Here is a 21,669-nt window from a genome sequence, read left to right as displayed (position 1 = left end):
CTGATATTAGTGACCTTGAGTAACTTGTGAGGTATGCCACTACCAGTATTCCCCATTCTGAAGGGTTATTGCTATTTAATATGAGCATACTTTGTATAAGTGTTTTGCTAGATAACCTAAAACCTATAACCTGCAATTCTTACTTATACTTTAAGGACTGATAAAATCTTTAAATCATATTCATGATATACAACTTTATAAGTCATGTTGAATATGGTTCCTGTGGGTCTTCTACTTTACTTAACTTTCTTGATTTATTATATCATCGCAAAATCTGACATTATTACTCAGTGATATTTTATAATGGATATAGTACAACTGCATACACTGTAAAAAATAAACCGTAAATTTTACGGTAAAAAAAACGGCAGCTGTGGTTGCCAGAACTGTACCGCTAAAAACTGTACCGGATTGCCGCCTCGACAGGCACCGGAGACCTTACGGCCACAGCTCCGAGCAGCCGCTTCGACAATGGAGGTGGAGAACATGGTCCACTCAGACTCAATATCTCCAGCCTCCCTCGGGATTTGGTCGTAGCTCTGCCGGAGGTGAGAGTTGAAGATCTCTCTGACAGGAGATTTGGCCAAACGTTCCCAGCAAATCCTTACAGTACACTTGGGTCTGCCGAGTCTGTCCAGCCTCCTCCCCCGCCATCGGATCCAACTCACCACCAGGTGGTGATCAGTTGACAGCTCCGCCCCTCTCTTCACCCGAGTGTCCAAGACATACGGCCACAGGTCAGATGAAACGACCACAAAGTCGATCATCGACTTACGCCCTAGGGTGTCCTGGTGCCACGTGCACTGGTGGACACCCTTATGCTTGAACATGGTGTTCGTTATGGACAAACTGTAACTAGCACAGAAGTCCAATAACTGAACACCACTCGGGTTCAGGTCGGGCGAAGATAATTCTCAATTCAATTTTGTAACTGTAACCCTATGGTTGTAACCATATTGTTACAGTTGTGGTTACAGTTTGTGAGTGTGAAATAAATTTTGTTAAAAAAATTATAAAATGCGTTAATGCCTTTAAATTAAATTAACTGGTCAAATATATTATTTAAAATGATACATGAATCTGAATAAATTTGGTTATAGCCTATAATGAAGTAATTCTTTAAGATTCAGATCAGAAATAGTTATTTGGGTAAGCTATCCATATATTTACTTTTTACAATATATATCATTGAAAATAACTAATTTTCTTAGTCCAAATTTAATGGAAAAGTTCCTCATTCCATCACACTGTTTAACACAACGAATAATAGTTTGGGGGAAAAAAACATCATTTGGTTTTACCATCATTTGGCCATAAAGTACGATTTTACTACTTTAAGACAGCTCAGGGTCTACAGCAGAGTTTGGGAGGAGGCTTGAAACATTCAATCCCTGACCATAACTGTCTGCTCATTTTGAAAATTATCACCGCTGGATCCGGACATAGAACATCTGGACAGCACATCCCAAAGAGCCTTAAAAACCGAGGAAGCGTTGAGAGCTTCCACAGAGTTTCACTTCAGGATGACTTCAGCACATGTTCTGAAGGCTCTGTGCCTGCTGATGCTTTTCTCCACGGTCAATTCTCAGCAGGGCTACATGTATGAAACCGGTGAGGATTGGGTGAATACCTGGCGCCAGGGCTTCAACTTTCAGTGTCCCCATGGTGAGCTCTTAGTGGCAATCAAGAGTTACTTCAGTGAGAAAGAAGGCTCGGACCGCCTGTGGAACTTTGAGTGCCAGAGAACTCCCTACGACTGGGGAGAGCCTAGCGAATGCTGGTGGGACGATATCAACAGAGCCGGGATGGAATGGTATGTATATGTATTTGGATACCAGTGTTCTGTCAAACACAGGTCTATGTACTTCTATATGCATTTGAATGCCATTGTACAAACATTTGTGAGTATGTTTTAATAACATTCACCAGTCAGTTTCATTTTTAAAATGTGTTACATATATAAAGTACATGAAACTAAACAGAATTTTTTTTTGCGTGTTTGCAAAAAAAAAAAACTGTAATAATGCAAAAATGCATCTTTATGAATTAAAATGATTATTTTAGAACTTTGCACAGTTTCAATTGTCCCAGTCAAAACTTATAAATGAATGAAAGACTTTAAGGAACAGTGTATCAGTTAAGCAGTTTATTTTAGTTTTTGATTGTAACCATTTTTGATATTCTGCTACACAGATATCTCAAATATGTTGTTTCGTGTATAATAACATTTAGAAAAGACAATGAAATGATGTGGTCAGTTAATATAATTTAAAAATTTAAAATGTGTTTAATTTAATGTAGTTTTTTTTCTGCACAGTGTCCAGTTTCAAGTATGAGTAAACATAAATGAATGAAAGATGGATTAATGAGAAATCAGTTTTTGGACAGTTATTTGGAAAAAAAAAATTACGCTACACAGATATTCCTTGTTTTGCAAATATTTTTCTGATGACTCCTAAAAAAGTTTTGTTTTGTATGCTTGGTTTATAAAGTGGAGAGCTCTCTTGCTGTCATGAAGAGTCAGAAGCGTGCAGATCCATGTGCAGTTATATTTATTAAGAGTAATCAGACAGGCAGAAGTCAACGATCGGCATACAATGTAGAGCAGGTAATCCAGGGCATAAACAATACCAGGCAGAGGTCAGGACAGGCGGCAACAATCGTAATCCAGAGGAGACAGGCAAGGGTCAGGGCAGGCAGCAAACAGAGAATAAAGTCCAGGAACAGTCGAGGGTCGATACACAGAGAATCCAGATAAACACAGGGAAAACGCTCAGTAATGTCGCCGGGGCAAAACAAGACTTCGCACTGATAGAGAGTCAGAGAGCAGCTTATATGGAGAGGTAAATGAGGAACACCTGTGCCGGTGATCAGTGCTAGGTACGGGGCTTATGGGAAATGGAGTTTGTGTGAAACCTAGTCTTATCTGGAGTGCCCTCTGGTGGATAAATAGGGCACTCCAGCTGGTAACCGTTACATAGCCCCCCCTTTAAGGAGCGGATTCCAGACGCTCCTTACAATGTCCAGGAGAGATCTGGAGGACCAGGCCCGTGGAGCGGAAGAGGACCTGGAGACTGTGGCGGAGCTGGCTGTGGAGACGACCAGGTCGGAGCAGTCGAAGACCAGGGCGGCGCTGTCGGACCCTCGAGCTTCCAAGGCGAAGCAAAATGTGAGCATGGCCAGGGCAGAGCAGGCTGTGGACGTGACCAGGGCGGAGTTGTGGGACCCTCGGGCGTCCCCGGCGGTGAAGACCCCTCAGGCGGCCACGGCGGTGAAGACCCCTCAGGCGGCCACGGCGGTGAAGACCCCTCAGGCGGCCACGGCGGTGAAGACCCCTCAGGCGGCCACGGCGGTGAAGACCCCTCAGGCGGCCACGGCGGTGAAGACCCCTCAGGCGGCCACGGCGGTGAAGACCCCTCGGCTGCCCACGGCGGTGAGAACCCCTCGGCTGCCCACGGCGGTGAGAACCCCTCGGCTGCCCACGGCGGAGCAGGATGAGATAAAGGCCATGTCTGTATCGCCTCCATGGCCCTCACAAGGTACCTACTGCCCCCCCCCAAAAAATACTTGGAGAAGTCCACAGGGAGTTGAAGGGCACAGCTTGAACAGAGCTTGAAGGACACCGGCAGGGTGAGGCGCAGAGGCGGGGTCGGCAGGGCGAGGCGCAGAGGCGGGGCCGGCAGGGCGAGGCGCAGAGGCGGGGCCGGCAGGGCGAGGCGCAGAGGCGGGGCCGGCAGGGCGAGGCGCAGAGGCGGGGCCGGCAGGGCGAGGCGCAGAGGCGGGGCCGGCAGGGCGAGGCGCAGAGGCGGGGCCGGCAGGGCGAGGCGCAGAGGCGGGGCCGGCAGGGCGAGGCGCAGAGGCGGGGCCGGCAGGGCGAGGCGCAGAGGCGGGGCCGGCAGGGCGAAGCGCAGAGGCGGGACCGGCAGGGCGAGGAGTCCTGGTAAGCTCACCGAAGCCTGGCGAACTGAACGAACCCTCCTTCTCCTCCTGCGGCGGCGTTTCACTTGAACTGAAGATTCAATCACATGAACTGAAGACTCATGATGACTCACTTGAACTGGAGATTCATCACTCGCGAGGCTTGAGTGAAGTGCAGGCTCGGCAGGGCTGACGGTCTCGGACTGGACGGTCTCTGGCTGGACGGTCTCTGGCTGGACGGTCACTGGCTGGACGGTCACTGGCTGGACGGTCACTGGTTGGACGGTCTCTGTCTGGACGGTCTCTGGCTGGACGGTCTCTGGCTGGACGGTCTCTGGGAACGCCCCCTCGGCCTTCTCCTCAAAGCCCACAGTAAATGATGATCCGCTCAACAGAAGAGCCAGGTCAATGTATTGCTCTAAAGTCCCGTGAGGATCATGCAAGGGCATGAACGAACTGAGCGGTTCAGATAGTCCTCCACGAAAAAAGATCATTAAGCATACCTCATCTAGGCAGGTCAGGTGAGCCAGCTCTAAAAAGTCAGCAACATAATTCTCAATGGAATGATCTCCTTGACGGAGACGCATAAGCTTGACTGCTGGATTCATGACGATGATGGCTGCTGGATCTTGTGTCGGCGAAGTCTTCTGTCATGAAGAGTCAGAAGCGTGCAGATCCATGTGCAGTTATATTTATTAAGAGTAATCAGACAGGCAGAAGTCAACGATCGGCATACAATGTAGAGCAGGTAATCCAGGGCATAAACAATACCAGGCAGAGGTCAGGACAGGCGGCAACAATCGTAATCCAGAGGAGACAGGCAAGGGTCAGGGCAGGCAGCAAACAGAGAATAAAGTCCAGGAACAGTCGAGGGTCGATACACAGAGAATCCAGATAAACACAGGGAAAACGCTCAGTAATGTCGCCGGGGCAAAACAAGACTTCGCACTGATAGAGAGTCAGAGAGCAGCTTATATGGAGAGGTAAATGAGGAACACCTGTGCCGGTGATCAGTGCTAGGTACGGGGCTTATGGGAAATGGAGTTTGTGTGAAACCTAGTCTTATCTGGAGTGCCCTCTGGTGGATAAATAGGGCACTCCAGCTGGTAACCGTTACACTTGCATGTATGATTAGACTCAGATGTGAATGTTTACTGAAAGCACTAGCTAATGCTAGCTTTCAGTGTTGAGTGTTTGCTTTGACAACATCATGATAATTTGTTTGTCAAGGAGGAAACAATGAAAGTTTCTTAAATAGGACTGGAAAGAGACAAGTCGATGTTTGGGCAAATCCAGATTTCATAAGTATCATTTAATCCTTGCCTCGGGTCAGCTGTTCTCAAAAAACCACGAGCCACAGAAGAGATATAATGGCAACACTTAAGTTTAAGAGCCTTGTTTACTACCAAAATGAAACTTATAACAATCTGCCACAAATGTTTGAATGCACATTTAGGAATCACTTCAGTACTAACATCTTATTTATAAAATCACCAAATTTAAGTTGTGGTACTGTATATGTTGTATTAAATGTTGTAAGTTGGGTTTTCTGTTCCCATCATAGCAGAACATCTTGGACTCATCCAGATCTGGCATGTTATTATTTCTTCTTCTCTTCTCGTGGGGTCCAAACAAACACGCTATCTCAATTATAGTGCCAATATCTGACACCTTTCTGAGATAAACTATACAGACAGACACAAAAGCATTCCAAAGGAATATGAATGTTGAATTGTCATTTAACTTGATCATATAAATGAAACAACAAAATGTCTTCAGCCAGCTTTCATCCAGGAAGCACAAACACTTGAAATGGAGAAATTAGACTAAATGCACATGAGCACAGCCATAATAAAAAGTAATTGCGATGATAAACTGTAATTTTGATGTTCTTGTCACATCTTGCCATTAAAGCTAGACAGCTGTCACATTGACGTCAAAATAATATTCAGGATATCGCAAACATTACAACATCACGGTCTCTCGTAGTACGTGCAGTTCTGACCGTCGATTACAGCAACGAAACGCCCGATGCAGTATTCTCTCGTTTACTTCTCGGGTTGAAGTATGACCAATTATTTCACCCTGTTGCTTGAACGGTACTGAACAGTAGCTTTGTTGTTTTGAACAGATTTAGGATTGAACTTTTCCTGAAATAATAAGCTCATTCTGTACTCACTGTGCTGCAATGCCAGGACACTGAATGGATATTTTGATATTTAATAGCTGCTGCCTTGATTTAAAAACATAAAGCTCAAACAGAAGGTAAACACAAACAACAGCATGTTGTGCAGTAGTTTAAACATTATAGTGACTACTTTCCTTGTCACACACCTTTGACATGCTGCTTTGAAACAATAACTATTAAGAAAAGATATTTTTGTCTAAAGCTGACTCATATGTTTGACAATGCCAATAGTCTTTCCTGCATCTAGACTCTGGTTGGCCAAAGGAACGTGAATGTTTGCCCAGAAAAATGATTCAGAGCCCTCTCATGTTTTCCCCTCTAATACAATAAGCATAATGTCTTGATGTGAGATGGTTGCTTTATTTCTTTCTCTATTTTGTTCTAATTATGTGATGTATGGTGTAACACCATAAATTTCACAGTACCTAACTTCATATCATGGCTAGAAAGACCCTTACTACTTACAATCCATGTGATTCTCATAACAAAGGTGACCTTATTTTACCACTTCTCCAGCTTGTTATAAAAGTGTGGTTACTGCGATCAGTCTTTGAGGGCATCTGGGGGAAACAGTGCCAAGGGCCATTCAGTGTTCCAAGTTCTCTCTCCCTACTCCAAAAGCAATGGGATAATTTTTTCCAGTAGGTTAATTAATCAGTATAGTTCCCTATCGAGGGAACTCAACACTGCGTCGATAAAATCGACTCTTTGGGGACGCTCCCTAAGCGTGCGCCTCTGAAGTATGAATGAAACTAATCCAATCCTGATTGGTGTTGCGTCGTGACGTAACATGTGACGGCATACCCGGAAGTATAAAAGTGACGCTGTCACAACACACACTAGCTTTCGCTCTTCAGCAAGCGCTTTATGTTGAAACTGTCTGTCTTATTTGGTGTTGTTTGTCTTATTATTGAAAGAAAGTATGGCCAGTGAACAATTCAAGAGGTGTGTGCATCCCTGCCCTCGTTTCATCACGGGTGGGGACGCACACTCTCTCTGTGTGTATTGTTTGGGAGTGCAGCACGCACGGGCAGCTCTCGAGGGGGCTGCTTGTGAAATGTGTGAGGCTTTGCCTATTAGAGTGCTGCGCTCCCGGCTGGCGTGCTTTGACGAGCACGGTCAGGCTCGCGTTCCCCAGGGTTCCGGTCCCGCATATGTCGAGGCGATGCGGCGACTGAGATCCTGGGGTTCGCAGCGGGATCTGGCGGAGGAGAGTGAGAATGCTGAGGCATTTTCTCGCTCGCCATCGGCTGATCCCGCAGCCTCTGAGAGTGGTGTGGGAGCCCGCGCTGCGGTTTCTCCTACCCGCGATCAGGTCCCGGTGCTTGAGCTGTCTACTTCTGAGGAAGGGGGCGTGCTCAGCATCGATGCGGACGACCGTGATCTCAGCACGCCATCACGCGGCCTGGGTTATGAGGAGCTGGTGGAGGTTGTGACACGCGCTGTGGCCAGACTAAACATCAGCTGGCCACAACATGAGCAGGAAACGCAAGTCACCAGTAAAATGGACGAGCGTTACCTGCAGCGCAGGTCACAGCCTCACCGCCGGGGTCTGCCGTTTTTCCCTGATCTCCATAAAGAGATCTCGAGAACGTGGGAAAGACCGCATTCGTCCCGTATTTCGAGTCCCAATGTAATAGATTACAGCAATGTTATGGGGGCTCGAGATATGGGATATGGGAAGATGCCGAAGGTGGAGGAGGCTTTAGCGAGCTATCTCTCTCCCGAATCGGCGTCTTCCCTAAAGACCCCGGTGTTGCCTAGTAAGCCCTGCAGAGAGACATCTGCATTGGTGGGCAGGGCTTACATGGCGGCGGGTCGGGCTGGTTCGTGTCTGCACTCAATGGCGATTTTGCAGGCATACCAGGCCGACCTCCTGAAAGATTTGGATGAGGGGGAGGGGCCTACTCCTGAAGATGTCGCGGCCATGGTGGCCACGGAGAGGCATCTGTGGCTGAACTTATCCGGTATTAAAGAAAAGGATAGGTCCTTCCTGCTGGATGCGCCGCTTTCGGCTTCTGGCCTGTTCGGCGACGCCGTTAATTCGGTTTTCGACAGGTTTCAGGAGTCGAGAAAACAATCTGCGGCGTTCCAGCAGTACCTCCCCCGGAAAGCGAAGGCCAAATCTAGTAGGGGGGGGCAAAGCAATCAGCCCCAGCCATCAGCCAGCTCCTCCCACAGGGCAGAGCAGAAGGAGAGCGTTTCCTCTAGAGCCCCCCCTCCGGGGTCTTGGCAACAGAGGAAACGCTCCCAAAAACCGAAGTCCTCCAGCCAGAGGGGCGACCTGAGGGACGTCATTCAGGCTAAGAGGACTTCGGAAAAGAGGTCCTAGCCAAGGCAGGACTTCAGAGGGCTGCCCCCTCCGCAGTGAGACAACCGAGGTTGTTCTCACAACGGGGCCCTCTAGGAAAAGATGCAGGTCCGCCGTTAACAGCGCTTCGGGCCGCATCAATTTCCAGCGAAAAGACACCAGAGGCCAGCCTCGAGAGGCTGGTACCCTTAGCAGATTTTGTAGAGGGATGGTATCATCTTCCCAACATATCTCCATGGGTCCTGCAGATAATACGAGTTGGGTACAGACTGCAGTTCGCGCACCGCCCCCCCAAGTTCTCTGGGGTGGTGCTCACTGCGGTGGTCCCAGAGCAGGCTCAGGTGTTGGAACAAGAAGTACAGACTCTGCTGTCGAAAGGAGCCATAGAACGTGTTCTTCCGGTAGACAGGGAGTCCGGGTTTTACAGCCGGTACTTTATAGTTCCAAAGAAGGATGGGGGGTTAAGGCCAATTTTGGATCTCAGGGTGTTGAACCGGTCTCTGAGAAGGTTCAAATTCAGAATGTTGACCATTCCAACAATCGTGAGTCAAATCAGATCCGAGGACTGGTTTGTCACGATAGATCTGAAAGACGCCTATTTTCACATCTCCATCCTTCCTTGTCACAGGAGGTACCTGAGGTTCGCTTTCGGGGGCGAAGCATACCAATATCGGGTTCTTCCGTTCGGCCTAGCACTCTCTCCCCGCACATTTACCAAGTGTATGGACGTGGCCCTTGCTCCACTGAGACTTCAGGGGATTCGCGTATTGAATTATCTCGACGACTGGCTTATTTTGGCCCAGTCTCGGGAGATGGCAGTTCGGCATCGAGATGTCGTTCTTGGCCATATTCAAAAATTGGGGTTAAGACTCAATTTGAAGAAGAGTGTGCTAGAACCGTCCCAGGGCACGACCTTTTTGGGAGTCGTGTGGAACTCGATTACAATGCAGGCACGTATGTCTCCCGCACGTATCGAGTCAATTCTGGTGATGGTGTCCAGGGTGAGGCTAGGTCAGGCCGTCACAGTGAAACACTTTCAAAGGATGCTGGGCCTCATGGCAGCGGCATCCAACATTATTCCTCTGGGCCTCCTTCACATGAGGCCCCTCCAGTGGTGGTTGAAGACCAAGGGGTTCTCACCCAAAGGAAATCCGTTCCGTATGATCAGAGTAACGCGCAAGTGCCTTCAGTCTCTGCAAATATGGAAGAAGCCTTGGTTCCTATCCCAAGGGCCAGTGTTGGGGGTGTCATGTCGCCGGGAAACCGTTTCGACAGACGCCTCCCTTACGGGCTGGGGCGCGGTCATGGACGGCCGCTTTACCAGGGGTCTGTGGCAGGACCATCATCGCACTTGGCATATAAATTGCCTGGAGATGATGGCGGTATTCAAGGCTTTGAGGAGCTTCCTCCCAGACATCGAGGGTCGCCACGTCCTTATACGGACGGACAATACGTCAGTGGTGGCCTATCTGAACCGACAGGGGGGACTCAGATCGCGCCCTCTGTGCAAACTGGCGCATCAGATTATCCTTTGGTCCCAGGGAAAGATATTGTCAATAAGGGCAATGTATATCCCAGGGGTTCAGAATCGGGGAGCAGACATCCTGTCGAGGCAGGGGCTGAGGCCCGGGGAATGGAGACTTCATCCGGATGTGGTGAAGTCAATATGGGAGAGGTTCGGACCGATGGAAGTGGATCTGTTGCGTCTCGAGAGACGTCCCACTGTCCACTTTGGTTCTCCCTCTCACATCCAGCCCTGCTGGGGTTGGATGCCATGGTACAGGCTTGGCCGAGGCTTCGCCTGTATGCTTCCCCCCCGATCGCTCTGCTCCCAGGGGTCCTGGAGAGGGTCCGTCAAGAGGGCATCAGTCTACTTCTGGTTGCCCCGAGATGGCCGACACGAGTATGGTTCTCCGATATAATATCACTCCTCATAGCTCCGCCATGGCCGATTCCTCTGAGGAGGGATCTATTGTCTCAGGCGGAGGGCACAATCTTCCACCCTCGCCCAGAGTTGTGGAAGCTGTGGGTCTGGCCTCTGAGGGGGTTCAGTATCTAAATGCTGGCTTATCAGCTGAGGTGGTTGAAACCATACTTAGCTCTAGGGCCCCATCTACCAGGAGATTATATGGCCTCAAGTGGAAGGTGTTTCACACTTGGTGTGGAGAACGAAGGTTGGATCCAGTAAACTGCCCAGTGGCTTCAGTTCTGGAATTCCTTCAGGATCGTTTCTCTGCGGGTCTCTCCCCGTCCACTCTTAAGGTGTACGTGGCTGCCGTTTCGGCTTTCCACGCGCCAGTAGATGGTGGACCTCTGGGGAGGCACCAATTGGTCATTAGGTTTCTCCGTGGTGCTTGGAGGATGAGGCCGGCGATCAGGTCCAGGGTGCCTGCCTGGGATCTGGCAATAGTTCTGGAAGGGTTGTCCCTCGCTCCCTTCGAACCTTTAGAGTCGGCTTCGCCTAAGGACTTAACGCTGAAAATGGTCTTTCTCTTAGCGATTACCTCTCTTAAGAGGGTGGGAGATCTCCAGGCCCTGGCGGTAACGCCAGCTTGCTTGGAGTTTGCCCCTGGCAAAGTAAAGGCCTTTTTGCACCCGAGTCCGGGCTACGTGCCTAAAGTTCCTTCGAGTACGGCTCGCTCTGTAGTCCTTCAGGCATTCCATCCTCCACCTCATGTGTCGGCGGGAGAAGAGAGGCTTCACTTGCTCTGCCCCGTCAGAGCTTTGAGTGTATACTTGGAAAAGTCTGCTTTTTGGAGAAGATCTGACCAGTTGTTAGTATGCTTTGGGTCACCTAAGAGGGGGCTCCCGGCGACCAAACAAACTTTAAGTAACTGGATTGTCCAGGCTATTACTGAGGCTTACAAGGTGCGTGGGGTTCCTTCACCTTTGGCCTTAAGGGCTCACTCGACTAGAGGCATGGCTTCCTCTAGGGCCCTTCTGTCGGGAGTACCTCTGCAGGAGATTTGTGAGGCAGCCGGCTGGGCTACCCCGCATACTTTCATCAGGTTTTACAGTCTCAGCCTTCCCAGTACGCCCGGTGCACACGTACTCGGCCCTTGCTGAGTGCCTAATCAGTTTCACTCTGGGGCGGGTCTGTTCGGTGCGTGGCCTAGTGGGTACTCGTTCCCCAAAGAGTCGATTTTATCGACGCAGTGTTGAGTTCCCTCGATAGGGAACGTCTCGGGTTATGACTATAACCCTTGTTCCCTGAGAAGGGAACGAGACACTGCGTCGTGTTGCCACGCCCCCTTTTCAGACCCTTGAGCGTCTTGCTTCATCGCGAGGCTAGTGTGTGTTGTGACAGCGTCACTTTTATACTTCCGGGTATGCCGTCACATGTTACGTCACGACGCAACACCAATCAGGATTGGATTAGTTTCATTCATACTTCAGAGGCGCACGCTTAGGGAGCGTCCCCAAAGAGTCGATTTTATCGACGCAGTGTCTCGTTCCCTTCTCAGGGAACAAGGGTTATAGTCATAACCCGAGACGTTTTCCCTGATACTGCCCACCTTGTGAGATTTCCTTAGAGCCAGTGCCAGTGACCTCAGCTCCCTCAGCAGTGTGTCTGCTGCTCACTGCTAGCATTTTGTGAGGGAATACTGTCTGCCAGTCTTACTGCATGCTGGGAATTTACAATCAAGAAATCGTATTAGGCAGTGATAAAGATAAAATATGTTTACATGCATTTACTTTCAATAAGCTTTAGTTAGGCTACCTATATTTATTGATATCTTTTGGCTATTTTAAATATAGTTTACAATTAAAAATATATAAATATATTTATGTTGCCCAAAATATATATAAAAAAGTAAATTTTGACAATATATATATATATACAGTATATATGCTGCACAGTTTACAAAATATAAATTAAATAAAATATTTATTTTTGCTATATACAAAGTTTTAGCAGGCATTACCCTGTAACTTAGACATTTGTCTGAATGGAGAATCAGTTGTTTACATTACATCATTTGGACATACTGTATGCCTCTAAATCAAGTACTGCCCTTTAAGAGTATCTTCTTTCCTTTCTCCCTCTTCACATCTGATTTGCACTACAGGGAGAATGCTCTGGCCTACTTCTTATTGGTGGAACGGTTGCCCATTGCATTAGTGTTGCTATGACAAAAGTCTGGCACTGCTGGTGGCTGGGAAACAGTGCAGAGCTCATGATTGTGTCCCTGTTGTGATGACAACAGTTTTTATGAACCACAAACAAGTAGTATTTACAAACCTGTATTTTCAACCTTAAAATCTTGCTGTCTATTCAGGGGTGACGTTTGCTGAGTTAACAAACTTGAAACGAAAATCAACTTAAGTCTTCTAATTATTGATTGGTTAAATCAATTTAGAATTGCTTGTAATTATATGTAAAAACTCCTTTAGCTCACTCACTAGCCATGACAGGTAATCATCTACTGTAACAAAAAAAAGTGCTATTTAATTTGCTATTCATATAGTCAATACTCAAAGTGTATCATACCTGTGGAAGTTTAATTACAAAGGTTAAATGTGCTATAACAATATGCAACGCATTCTCATCCTTTAGCGTCATATGACAAAACGGCGCTATACTACGCACATGGCACCCATTATCGTTAATATAACACGTGCTGTGATGGGTTGGTTTAGGTGTGGGGTAGGGTAGGGTAGTCTCATATTACACTAAAGGATTTATGACGCCTTGGGTTCGCGTGTTATATTAACGATAAAGGGTGCCATGTGCGTAGTATTTCGCCGTTTTGTCATAAAGCGTCACATATGACGCTAAAGGATGAGAACGGGCTGCAAAATGATGGCTGATGCATGAAAAGTTATAAAAATGGTTAGTTCCGGTCCTTGAATAAGATTAGACGAGAGTATTACGGCACGCGGAGAAATAGAGAAGGAAAGAGCAGGTATAATCAAGTTTATTAAAAAATCAACAATCCAGGTCAGGTCCACACCAAGAATGACAAACACAGGGACGGGCAAGTGACGCAGGGACTTCGATGGAACCGGACTGAAGGTGATGAGTGATGACGAGACGAATCCAGATCCAGACAATTAAGATGATGAAACAGGTGGGAAGACACAACAAACAATCCAAGACGGAAACGGAGACCACAAGCGAAGACCAGACAGGAACAACACCGGAACTATAACAACGATCTGACATAGAAAAGATGCAAACAGTGAGTATATAGGCACTGCTGATAAGATGCAGCTAGCTCTGTGGATGATGTGCAGCTGGTGCCACTGATCAGCGGTAGTGATCAGTGACTACGCCCACACACACACACACAATAACAATGAAACGAGATAAGAAGGACACTGTAGATTCATGAACCGTGACAGTACGCTCCCTCCTAGGAATGCCTCCTGGCGTTACCAGACGTCCTCACCAGTCGACTGTAATCATTGATAAGGGAGTGGTCCAGGATGTCCCTAGCAGGTACTCTAACTTCTCTCCTCTGGACCGTAACCCTCCCAGTCCACTAGATACTGGTATCTGCATCCCCCCCACCTAGAGTCCAGAATGTGATTAACCGAATATGTAGGTTCCCTATCCACGAGTCGCAGCAGGGAAGGAACCGGGGTATGCGGATTAAAGTGAGAATGAAGCACTTTTAATTTAGACACATGAAAGGCGGGATGAATTATCCTGTACACAGGAGGAAGTTTCAGTCGTACTAATGACCTTGGAGACAGTAAGTGGGCCGATAAATTTAGAAGCTAATTTATTAGAAACGAAGTGGAGTGGAATGTTCTTGGTTGAAAGCCACACTTTTTTGACCAACAATGTATATGGGAGGCCTTGACCATTGGCGATTGGCCTTAGCCTTGGTGCACACCCCCACCTGGAGTGGAGTCTCTTGGGCTCTGGTCTAAGTGCGGTGGCACCTCTGGACGAAGGCGTGAGCGGAGGGGACCGCGACTTCAGATTCCAGACTAGGAAAAATTGGTGGCTGGTAACCTAAACTACCCTCAAACGGAGATGGGTGGCCCGTGGATGACACTGGTAGTGAGTTATGAGCGTACTCAACCATTGAGAGCTGCTAACTCCAGGAGGAAGGATTCTTGGATACCAAACATTGCAACGTTCTTTCCACATCCTGGTTGGCTCTCTCGGTTTGGCCATTGCTCTGGGGATGAAACCCAGAGGATAGACTGACAGTCGCTCCCAGTAATTAAAAAAAAATTCTTGCCAAAGTTCTCCTGTTGGAGACCACATCAATGAGCCCCCTTTGAGAACCACTATGCCCACTATGGTCAAACGACTGTCTTGCCCTGGGAAGGTAGGTGGGTGGTGATAAAATCTAGCGCAATGTGGTACCAGGGTCTCTAAGGGACAGACAGCGGTTGGAGTAACCCATCTGGAGGTTGAGTCTTACCAGTGGCACAAACTGAGCAAGCCACGATAAAAGTGCGAATGTCGTGAGCCATTAATGGCCACCAGAATCGTTGCTTAATCAAAAAACTGGTGTGATTAACCCCTGGATGACAAGACACGTTAGAACAAAGCCCCCATCGAATAACGTCTGACCGTAATCCCTCCGGCACAACTAATTGATTCGGTAGGCTACCGGGCAGAGGCGTTACCCCTTCTAAGGTCGTCTTGACCTTCGACTCGATCTCCCATGTGTAGAGATGAATAGGTTCTCTGGTAAAATGCATTCGGGAGTGGACGGGCGTTTGGAATGGTCAAAAACTGAGATAAAGAATCAGGTTTGATGTTTTTGGAACACGGGAAGAACGATTGAGAAAAATCAAAACTACTGAAAAAAAGAGCCCACCGAGCCTGTCTGGAGGTGAGTCTTTTGGCAGTGCTGATGTATTGTAAATTCTTGTGATCGGTTCAGACGATAAAATGTATATCAAGATGGGAGACAAAAAGAAGCGACTTTTCAGATTGGTGAATAGTAGTTTTGGGGGAGGTCAAGGTAGTCAGAGGAACAGCTAGTTGGCGGAAATTGCTAATGAAACGCCAGTAGAAGTTAGCAAACCCCAGAAACCTCTGTAGGGCTTTATGGGAATCTAGACCTGGCCACTCTACCATAGCCTTAACCTTATCAGGATCCATATGCACTCCCTCATTTGAGGCGATATATATCCTAGAAACAGACTTTGCATGAAAATCGCATGTCTCCGCCTTGACAAAAGTCCATGTGTTCCTGGAGAGAGGATAAAAAAATCAATATGTCATCCAGGTAGACATGTAACTGATCTATCATATCTCTCAGCACGTCGTTGATGAGTGCCTGGAAAACCGCTGGGGAGTTGGACAGCCAAAACAGCATAACCAAATATTCAAAGTGCCCCCTGGGGGTGTTAAAAGTGGTTTTCCATTCATCCCCCTCCCTAATGTGAACCAAATCATAGGCATTACGTTAATCCAGTTTTGTGCAGATTGATGTTTCCTGTAACCCCTTGAAGGCGGAAGAAATCAACAGCAAAGGATAAATTTTCTTTACTGTGATGTTGTTCAACCCCCGGTAATCAATGCATAGTCGTAGAGAACCATCCTTCATGCCAACAAAAAAGAACCCCACCCCGTCAGGTGAAGAGGAAGTCTGGATGAATTTGGAAGCTAGAGAATCAGAAATTTATTTCTCCATAGCCTCCCTTTCTGGTACAGAAAGCGAATAAAGTTTTCCCTTAGGCGGAGACTTACCTGGCAGTAAATCTATAGCAGTTGTAGGGACGGTGCGGAGGGAGAGAAGCAGTGCGGGACTTACTGAACACTTCATTCAGGTCCAGGTACTCAACCGGCACGTTAAGTAAATCAACTGTCTCCTCCTGAAACACAGAAAAAGGAACGAACAGTAAGAAAAGACTCATAACACTGAGTGGTCCACTCGGTGATGGAGTGTTGGCGCCAGTCTACTCTGGGATTATGTAAAGTGAGCCAGGGATGACCAAGGACTACGGGTGCCAAAAGGTGAGTCCAAGAGAAGAAATGACAAAGTTTCAGAATGATTGCCTGATGTGATGAATGTCATGGGTTTGAACATGGGTGTAGCAAAAGGCCCCCTCCCCACAGTAAAGGCAGAGTCTGAAGGATCTCCGCCTCTCCTGCTCCTCCCAGGAAAGCCGAGCCCTACCCATCTGCATGGGCTCGTGACCAAATGCAGGGCTGACCGTGTCCCTGTCGCTAGTTTTGGGATCCCCTGTGCCTCCTGGAAAAAAGACTGGAAGAACACAATGTTCTATCATGGCAAGACGTGCGTACACCCTGAGAGCCAGGTCAATGGAATAGTCTGAAACTGATCGATCCCCATGGTGCAAATTGGCGAGAACTCTGGCCGCCTCACATCCCGCCATCGACCGATCCAATAATCGCTTAATTTCTTCAAACTAACACAACTTCAACATTTTTCATTCATGACTTCATGGATGAACAAAATTGATTAAAACATTAACTAAGATGGGCACATCATCATGAATTATGATTTATCACGCATGAGTATGATGTTTTCTTTGTTCACATTTATGCCATCATTAATAGCACATTGTTCATCAGTGTTTCAAAGGACCTAGTCACCACTTTATTTGAGGGGCCACACACATGAATCGAATACTCGCTTAATTTTTTCGGTGAGTGCCTGGTTCTCCCACACCACCTTTCCCTCCAGTGCCATCCTTTGTTTGCGACGCATTTCTCCTGCAAATCTATTCGACTGTACAGCGGGGGATGAAATCATTGAGACTGATCTTGAATCCACCTGCTCAGATCATTCTGTCGAAATAGAGAGAAGGCAAGACCAGGTATAATCCCGTTTATTAAATAATAAACAATCCAGGTCAGGTCCACACCAAGAATGACAAACACATGGACAGGCAAGTGACGCAGGGACTTCGATGGAACCGGACTGAAGGCGATGAGTGATGATGAGACGGATCCAGATCCAGAGAATGCAGATGATGAAACAGGTGGGAAAACACGACGAACAATCCAACAAACAACAGGAACAACACCGGAACATATCACAACAATCTGACAAAGACACAAACAGTGAGTAGCCAGGCACTGCTGATCAGATGCAGATGATGTGCAGCTGGCGCCACTGATAGTGATCAGTGACCACGCACAGACACACAATAACAATGACACGAGATAAGAAGGACACAGTAGATTCACGGACAATTAATAAGTGCTGATATAGGACCCCGATAGACTGGGGCTGCGTTCAAAATCACATACTCCCTTGAGTAGTATGTAATAGGGTAATATAGTATAAAACAGTATGTATGTAAGAAATCCCACTTTTGCATTTGAGCTTGCTGTTCAATAATCATTTTAAATCCAGTAGTAATGAAAATATTCATCTTAAACTGTCATTGAAACTAGCATGTTTAAATCTTAATTAAACAATTTAATAATCAATAAAAAAGAATTTTTACCTGGTATGATATTATGCTGTAGCCACATTGGACCAGTGGTTTGGAAAATGGATGGATGGGTGATTCAGCAGAGTGACAATCAACAATGCTGATTCTTTCTGGAATGAAACAAGTGAATTGTTTCTATGAATGAGTCATTAAGTCATTCACTCTAACGATTTGATGCAATGCATGAGGAGTGTGTTGATCACTAATGGGATTTTTCATTAATTTCATTAGCAAAGATTACTTGCAATTAACTTTCCAATTATTTAACCATTGTTCAATAGTAATATCTCACTTGCAGTCGTGCTGTCCCCCTCCCCCCCGAATATCTGCATGGCCTGCAGTCAAATAACTTCATATTCATTTTAAGATCCTCATTTAAAAACCCTGCAATGGCAAAATGGAACAAATGGAGACAAAAGGCATAACTACATGCATGTTTGTCAGGCGCATGTTGCTCTTGCTGTTTTAGTCAGCCCTTTGGTATAAACAGGAAGATGCACACAATACAAGGTCAATATAACAGCAGGCACACCTCACAAGACCACATGCCACATGTGAGACAGTTTATTTGAATCTACGGAATACACAAGTATTCCAAAGATTTGTTTTAAAGGATCAAAAACGTCTATTGTTCTGCCTTTTCTCTATATATACAGTAAAATCCATATTTGTACTGTCTACAGGTCCTCAGTTTGCACTAACAATGGGCTTGTTGCTGGCATTCAAAGTCAGTACTTTGAAGCGGTTCTGGATCGAGAATGGCAGTTCTACTGCTGTCGATATGCCCGCAGATGCCCGTATTCCTGCTGGTGAGTGATCTAATTCAAATGGTGATCTGATCATATAAGTAAGGTGAATGTGATTTCACCAAATACAGCATGTTCATGGATCAAATCCCTGTTGGAACAACTTTCCAGTCAACCAATCAGATTTTTTTTTTTTTTTTTTTTTTACAGTTTATGTCAAGTTTAGGCTTACAACCAGATATTTCTACATCAGTGTTATTCACCAATCATTTCCCTCTGGTTGTAGGGATAAGTTATGGGTATGGTTAGGTTTAGGGGTAGGGATAAGATGCTGTAACACAGTCTCATCCCAAGAAGTCATATAACTGACGTCTTGGGACGTGTTTTGACCATACGTCAACATCCGCCTTTTTAGGGTACTAAACGTCGGTTACATGACGATCCCGGGCCGTCATACAACTGACGCTTTACCTTTAACGTCGGTTAGGTGACGGGGTAGGTTTAGGGGTAGGTTTAGGTCTGGGGTAGGGTTAGGATCCGATAACGTCATCTAACCGACGTTTAAGGGTACCCTAAAAAGGCGGATGTTGACGTATGGACTCAATTTTCAACTCAATTTTTCAAGACTCAATTTTCGGACAAATTGTTCCAGGATCAACAAAATATGTTGATCCAGAACAAGATTTACAGGACAGGCAAAATCATGGTTACTAAAATAACTCTACACGTACACACCTTAGGTTATTCACTACAGATATTAAGATTATGTGTTCTTTGGTAATTAGTCTAAATTGTCTTTTACAAACTTCCTTTTAATTGCATTTTTATGGTTTATGCACAGGAAGACATCTGATGTTCCAGAGTACCACAGAGAAGAGGGAGAGATGGTAATTCCCAGTTACGGCTACTTCATAAGGGGGGCTCAAACTACTTTCAGTGGTGTGCTGAGGTTTGTGAACACATGATTTTATTTTGGACTTGGAGCTGGAGGTTTTGTCTGTAATGCCTTTATGTCAAAAAAACATCCATTTTATACCAGATGCATGCATCATTTATTGGTTGTTAATTCATTTTATTTTTTCCAATTCTTTGCAGAGATCGGCAGTGGAAGTACATCTTGTGCCGAATGACAGACTTTGATTGTCAGTTTGAAAACTTCTAAACTGCATTTATCGCTTAATGTTCTTATCGACACGACCACATGAACGTCACCACAAGAGCATTTAATAGCACTCACAGAAAACATATGACATTTTTTTTTATTAGCTTACCAGTTTACAAATTATTGTTTTAATCTGTCTGTAAGTGAGCATGGACTGCCATTTTCTCATATTTTGCGGTTATTTCTATGTTTACAAATAATTTGTAATCCTTTTAAAATATAAAATATCCAGCAAAAAGGAACAAAAACATTTTTATATTGTTGTGTTTTATGAATAAGCTGCATACATACATACATTTATGCAACCATATTATAAAAACTGCATGAAGGTAAGAGTTTTAACACTTTGAGTATATCGATCAACACTATTATATAACAGTGTGACCATTTACATCACCTTACCACACTAAAAACACCTTTGCTGACAATTAAAAATGTTGCTATAAAATTTGCAATGTATTTTTGAATGGTTGTTGAATGGTTGACTATTTTATTAAACTTTTAAATCAAGGTCTCTCAACCACTCAGATGAAGCCTATAACATACTGAATTTTTTAAAAACAAAAAACAAAAAAACAAATAAAGCACAGGTTTCTCCCATGTTCTGCTTGTTTTTTTTTTTTTTTTTTCCTGCATTCTTGTGCAACTCTCATGACGTCTGTTTTCTGCTTTCCTTGAACAAATTACTTAATTCTCTAGCGGATGTGGCCAGATTACATTGGATCTCTGTGTATAAATGTGCACAGATGTATTTGTAGGTGTTTATAAACAGCCTACTTAATTCATCATCTGTCTCTTATTGAGCAAAGAGAGTATTTGAGAATTTCCTGCAGTAATCCCTACAGAATGATGTTTTTGCATTTCTTTGTGTATATATATAATGTTCCAAAGATCAAATCTGTATTTTTGGTACTTTTAAAAAAACAATCTTACTGAGCACATTCTTTGGAATGGTAATGCGTATAATATTTTCGAAGCAGACATCACTAAAAATAACAATAGCGTAGTTCATTAATTGAGTCAGATGTTAATTCAGTTCATTCAAGGATTTGTTTGACTGATTCAAGCAGACAATTCGTCTTTTTGAACTATTCATAAAAGAACCAACTCATAAGAGTCATTCGTTCAGGAATCGGACTACTCTTGTCCAGCTATGTTTTTGATTCACTAAAAAACACCAGCTCATAAGAATAATTTGTTCATGAATCGGAGAACACTGACCACACTGTATGTGTTTTGCGTGGAGCCCGCAAGGTCATCTCAGTAAATTTGCTACCATTTTGGCACAGTACGCAATTGCATCACATCCAATAAATATGGCACTCACATTCACAACTAAAGACAAATATCATGTGTCTTTTACTGAAGATCCCTCGATGCTTAAAGGAGGTTCAGGTAACACTGTGTGTTTGTGATGTGTCTTTGTGCTTGGCCTGGGTGTGTCTTTCTTAATGAGTGAGAAAATTAATGTTGGATAAGCGTGTTGGGGATTGAGATTGTACCCGAGACAATTTCGATTTCTGGGTATTTTAAACTATATAGTAATCTTGACAAACTACATATCAATTGAAAGCTTTCAGACTCTAAATTTCATATTTGGTAACTGATTTTCAAAAGAAATGCTGGAGCATACATAGCATGCTTGTCCATTTGTAGTTTTATTTTTGTTTATGTGGGTTTTAGAGGTTAAATTTATATAAAACATTAACATTACTGCCAAAACTACTTCTAAATAGAATGCCAACTTCATAAATGTTTAGAAAATTATATTTGGAAATGGAAGAGTACTTATATGGTCACCAATGGTGTCTGGAAAAGTTTGGTACTTCACCTAAAAAAATTTACTGAAAGCTCATTTATTGAGATATCAACCTAAAATTCGACCCGGAACTTGTTCAAATGCTTTGATAGCCTTGAAGTTTTAGAGTTGAACATGTTTTGTAAAATATATATTTTACAAAAG

General features: G+C 45.2%; 1 protein-coding gene across 1 annotated transcript; it reads left to right on the top strand.

The window, feature by feature from the left end:
• Nucleotides 1-1,406: 1,406 nt before the first annotated feature.
• On the top strand, nt 1,407-20,308 carry dpt (dermatopontin). The gene is made up of 4 exons (XM_039691423.2): nt 1,407-1,813; nt 18,482-18,607; nt 19,386-19,493; nt 19,640-20,308. Exons 1-4 carry the CDS (start codon nt 1,524-1,526, stop codon nt 19,704-19,706), a joined length of 591 nt encoding a protein of 196 aa, XP_039547357.2. The 5' UTR covers nt 1,407-1,523; the 3' UTR covers nt 19,707-20,308.
• Nucleotides 20,309-21,669: the final 1,361 nt, after the last annotated feature.

This window comes from Pimephales promelas, chromosome 8, assembly GCF_988280905.1.
Source record: "Pimephales promelas chromosome 8, fPimPro1.hap1.1, whole genome shotgun sequence".
Classification (NCBI taxonomy): domain Eukaryota; kingdom Metazoa; phylum Chordata; class Actinopteri; order Cypriniformes; family Leuciscidae; genus Pimephales; species Pimephales promelas.
This window is presented reverse-complemented; position numbering and strand designations above follow the sequence as displayed.

Excerpts from the sequence above, each read along its gene's own strand:
- dpt (XM_039691423.2), top strand. The coding sequence starts at position 1,524 with ATGACTTCAGCACATGTTCTGAAGGCTCTGTGCCTGCTGATGCTTTTC. Across the intron at positions 1,814-18,481 it reads AACAGAGCCGGGATGGAATG|GTCCTCAGTTTGCACTAACA; the intron begins GTATGTATATGT and ends TACTGTCTACAG. Across the intron at positions 18,608-19,385 it reads AGATGCCCGTATTCCTGCTG|GAAGACATCTGATGTTCCAG; the intron begins GTGAGTGATCTA and ends GTTTATGCACAG.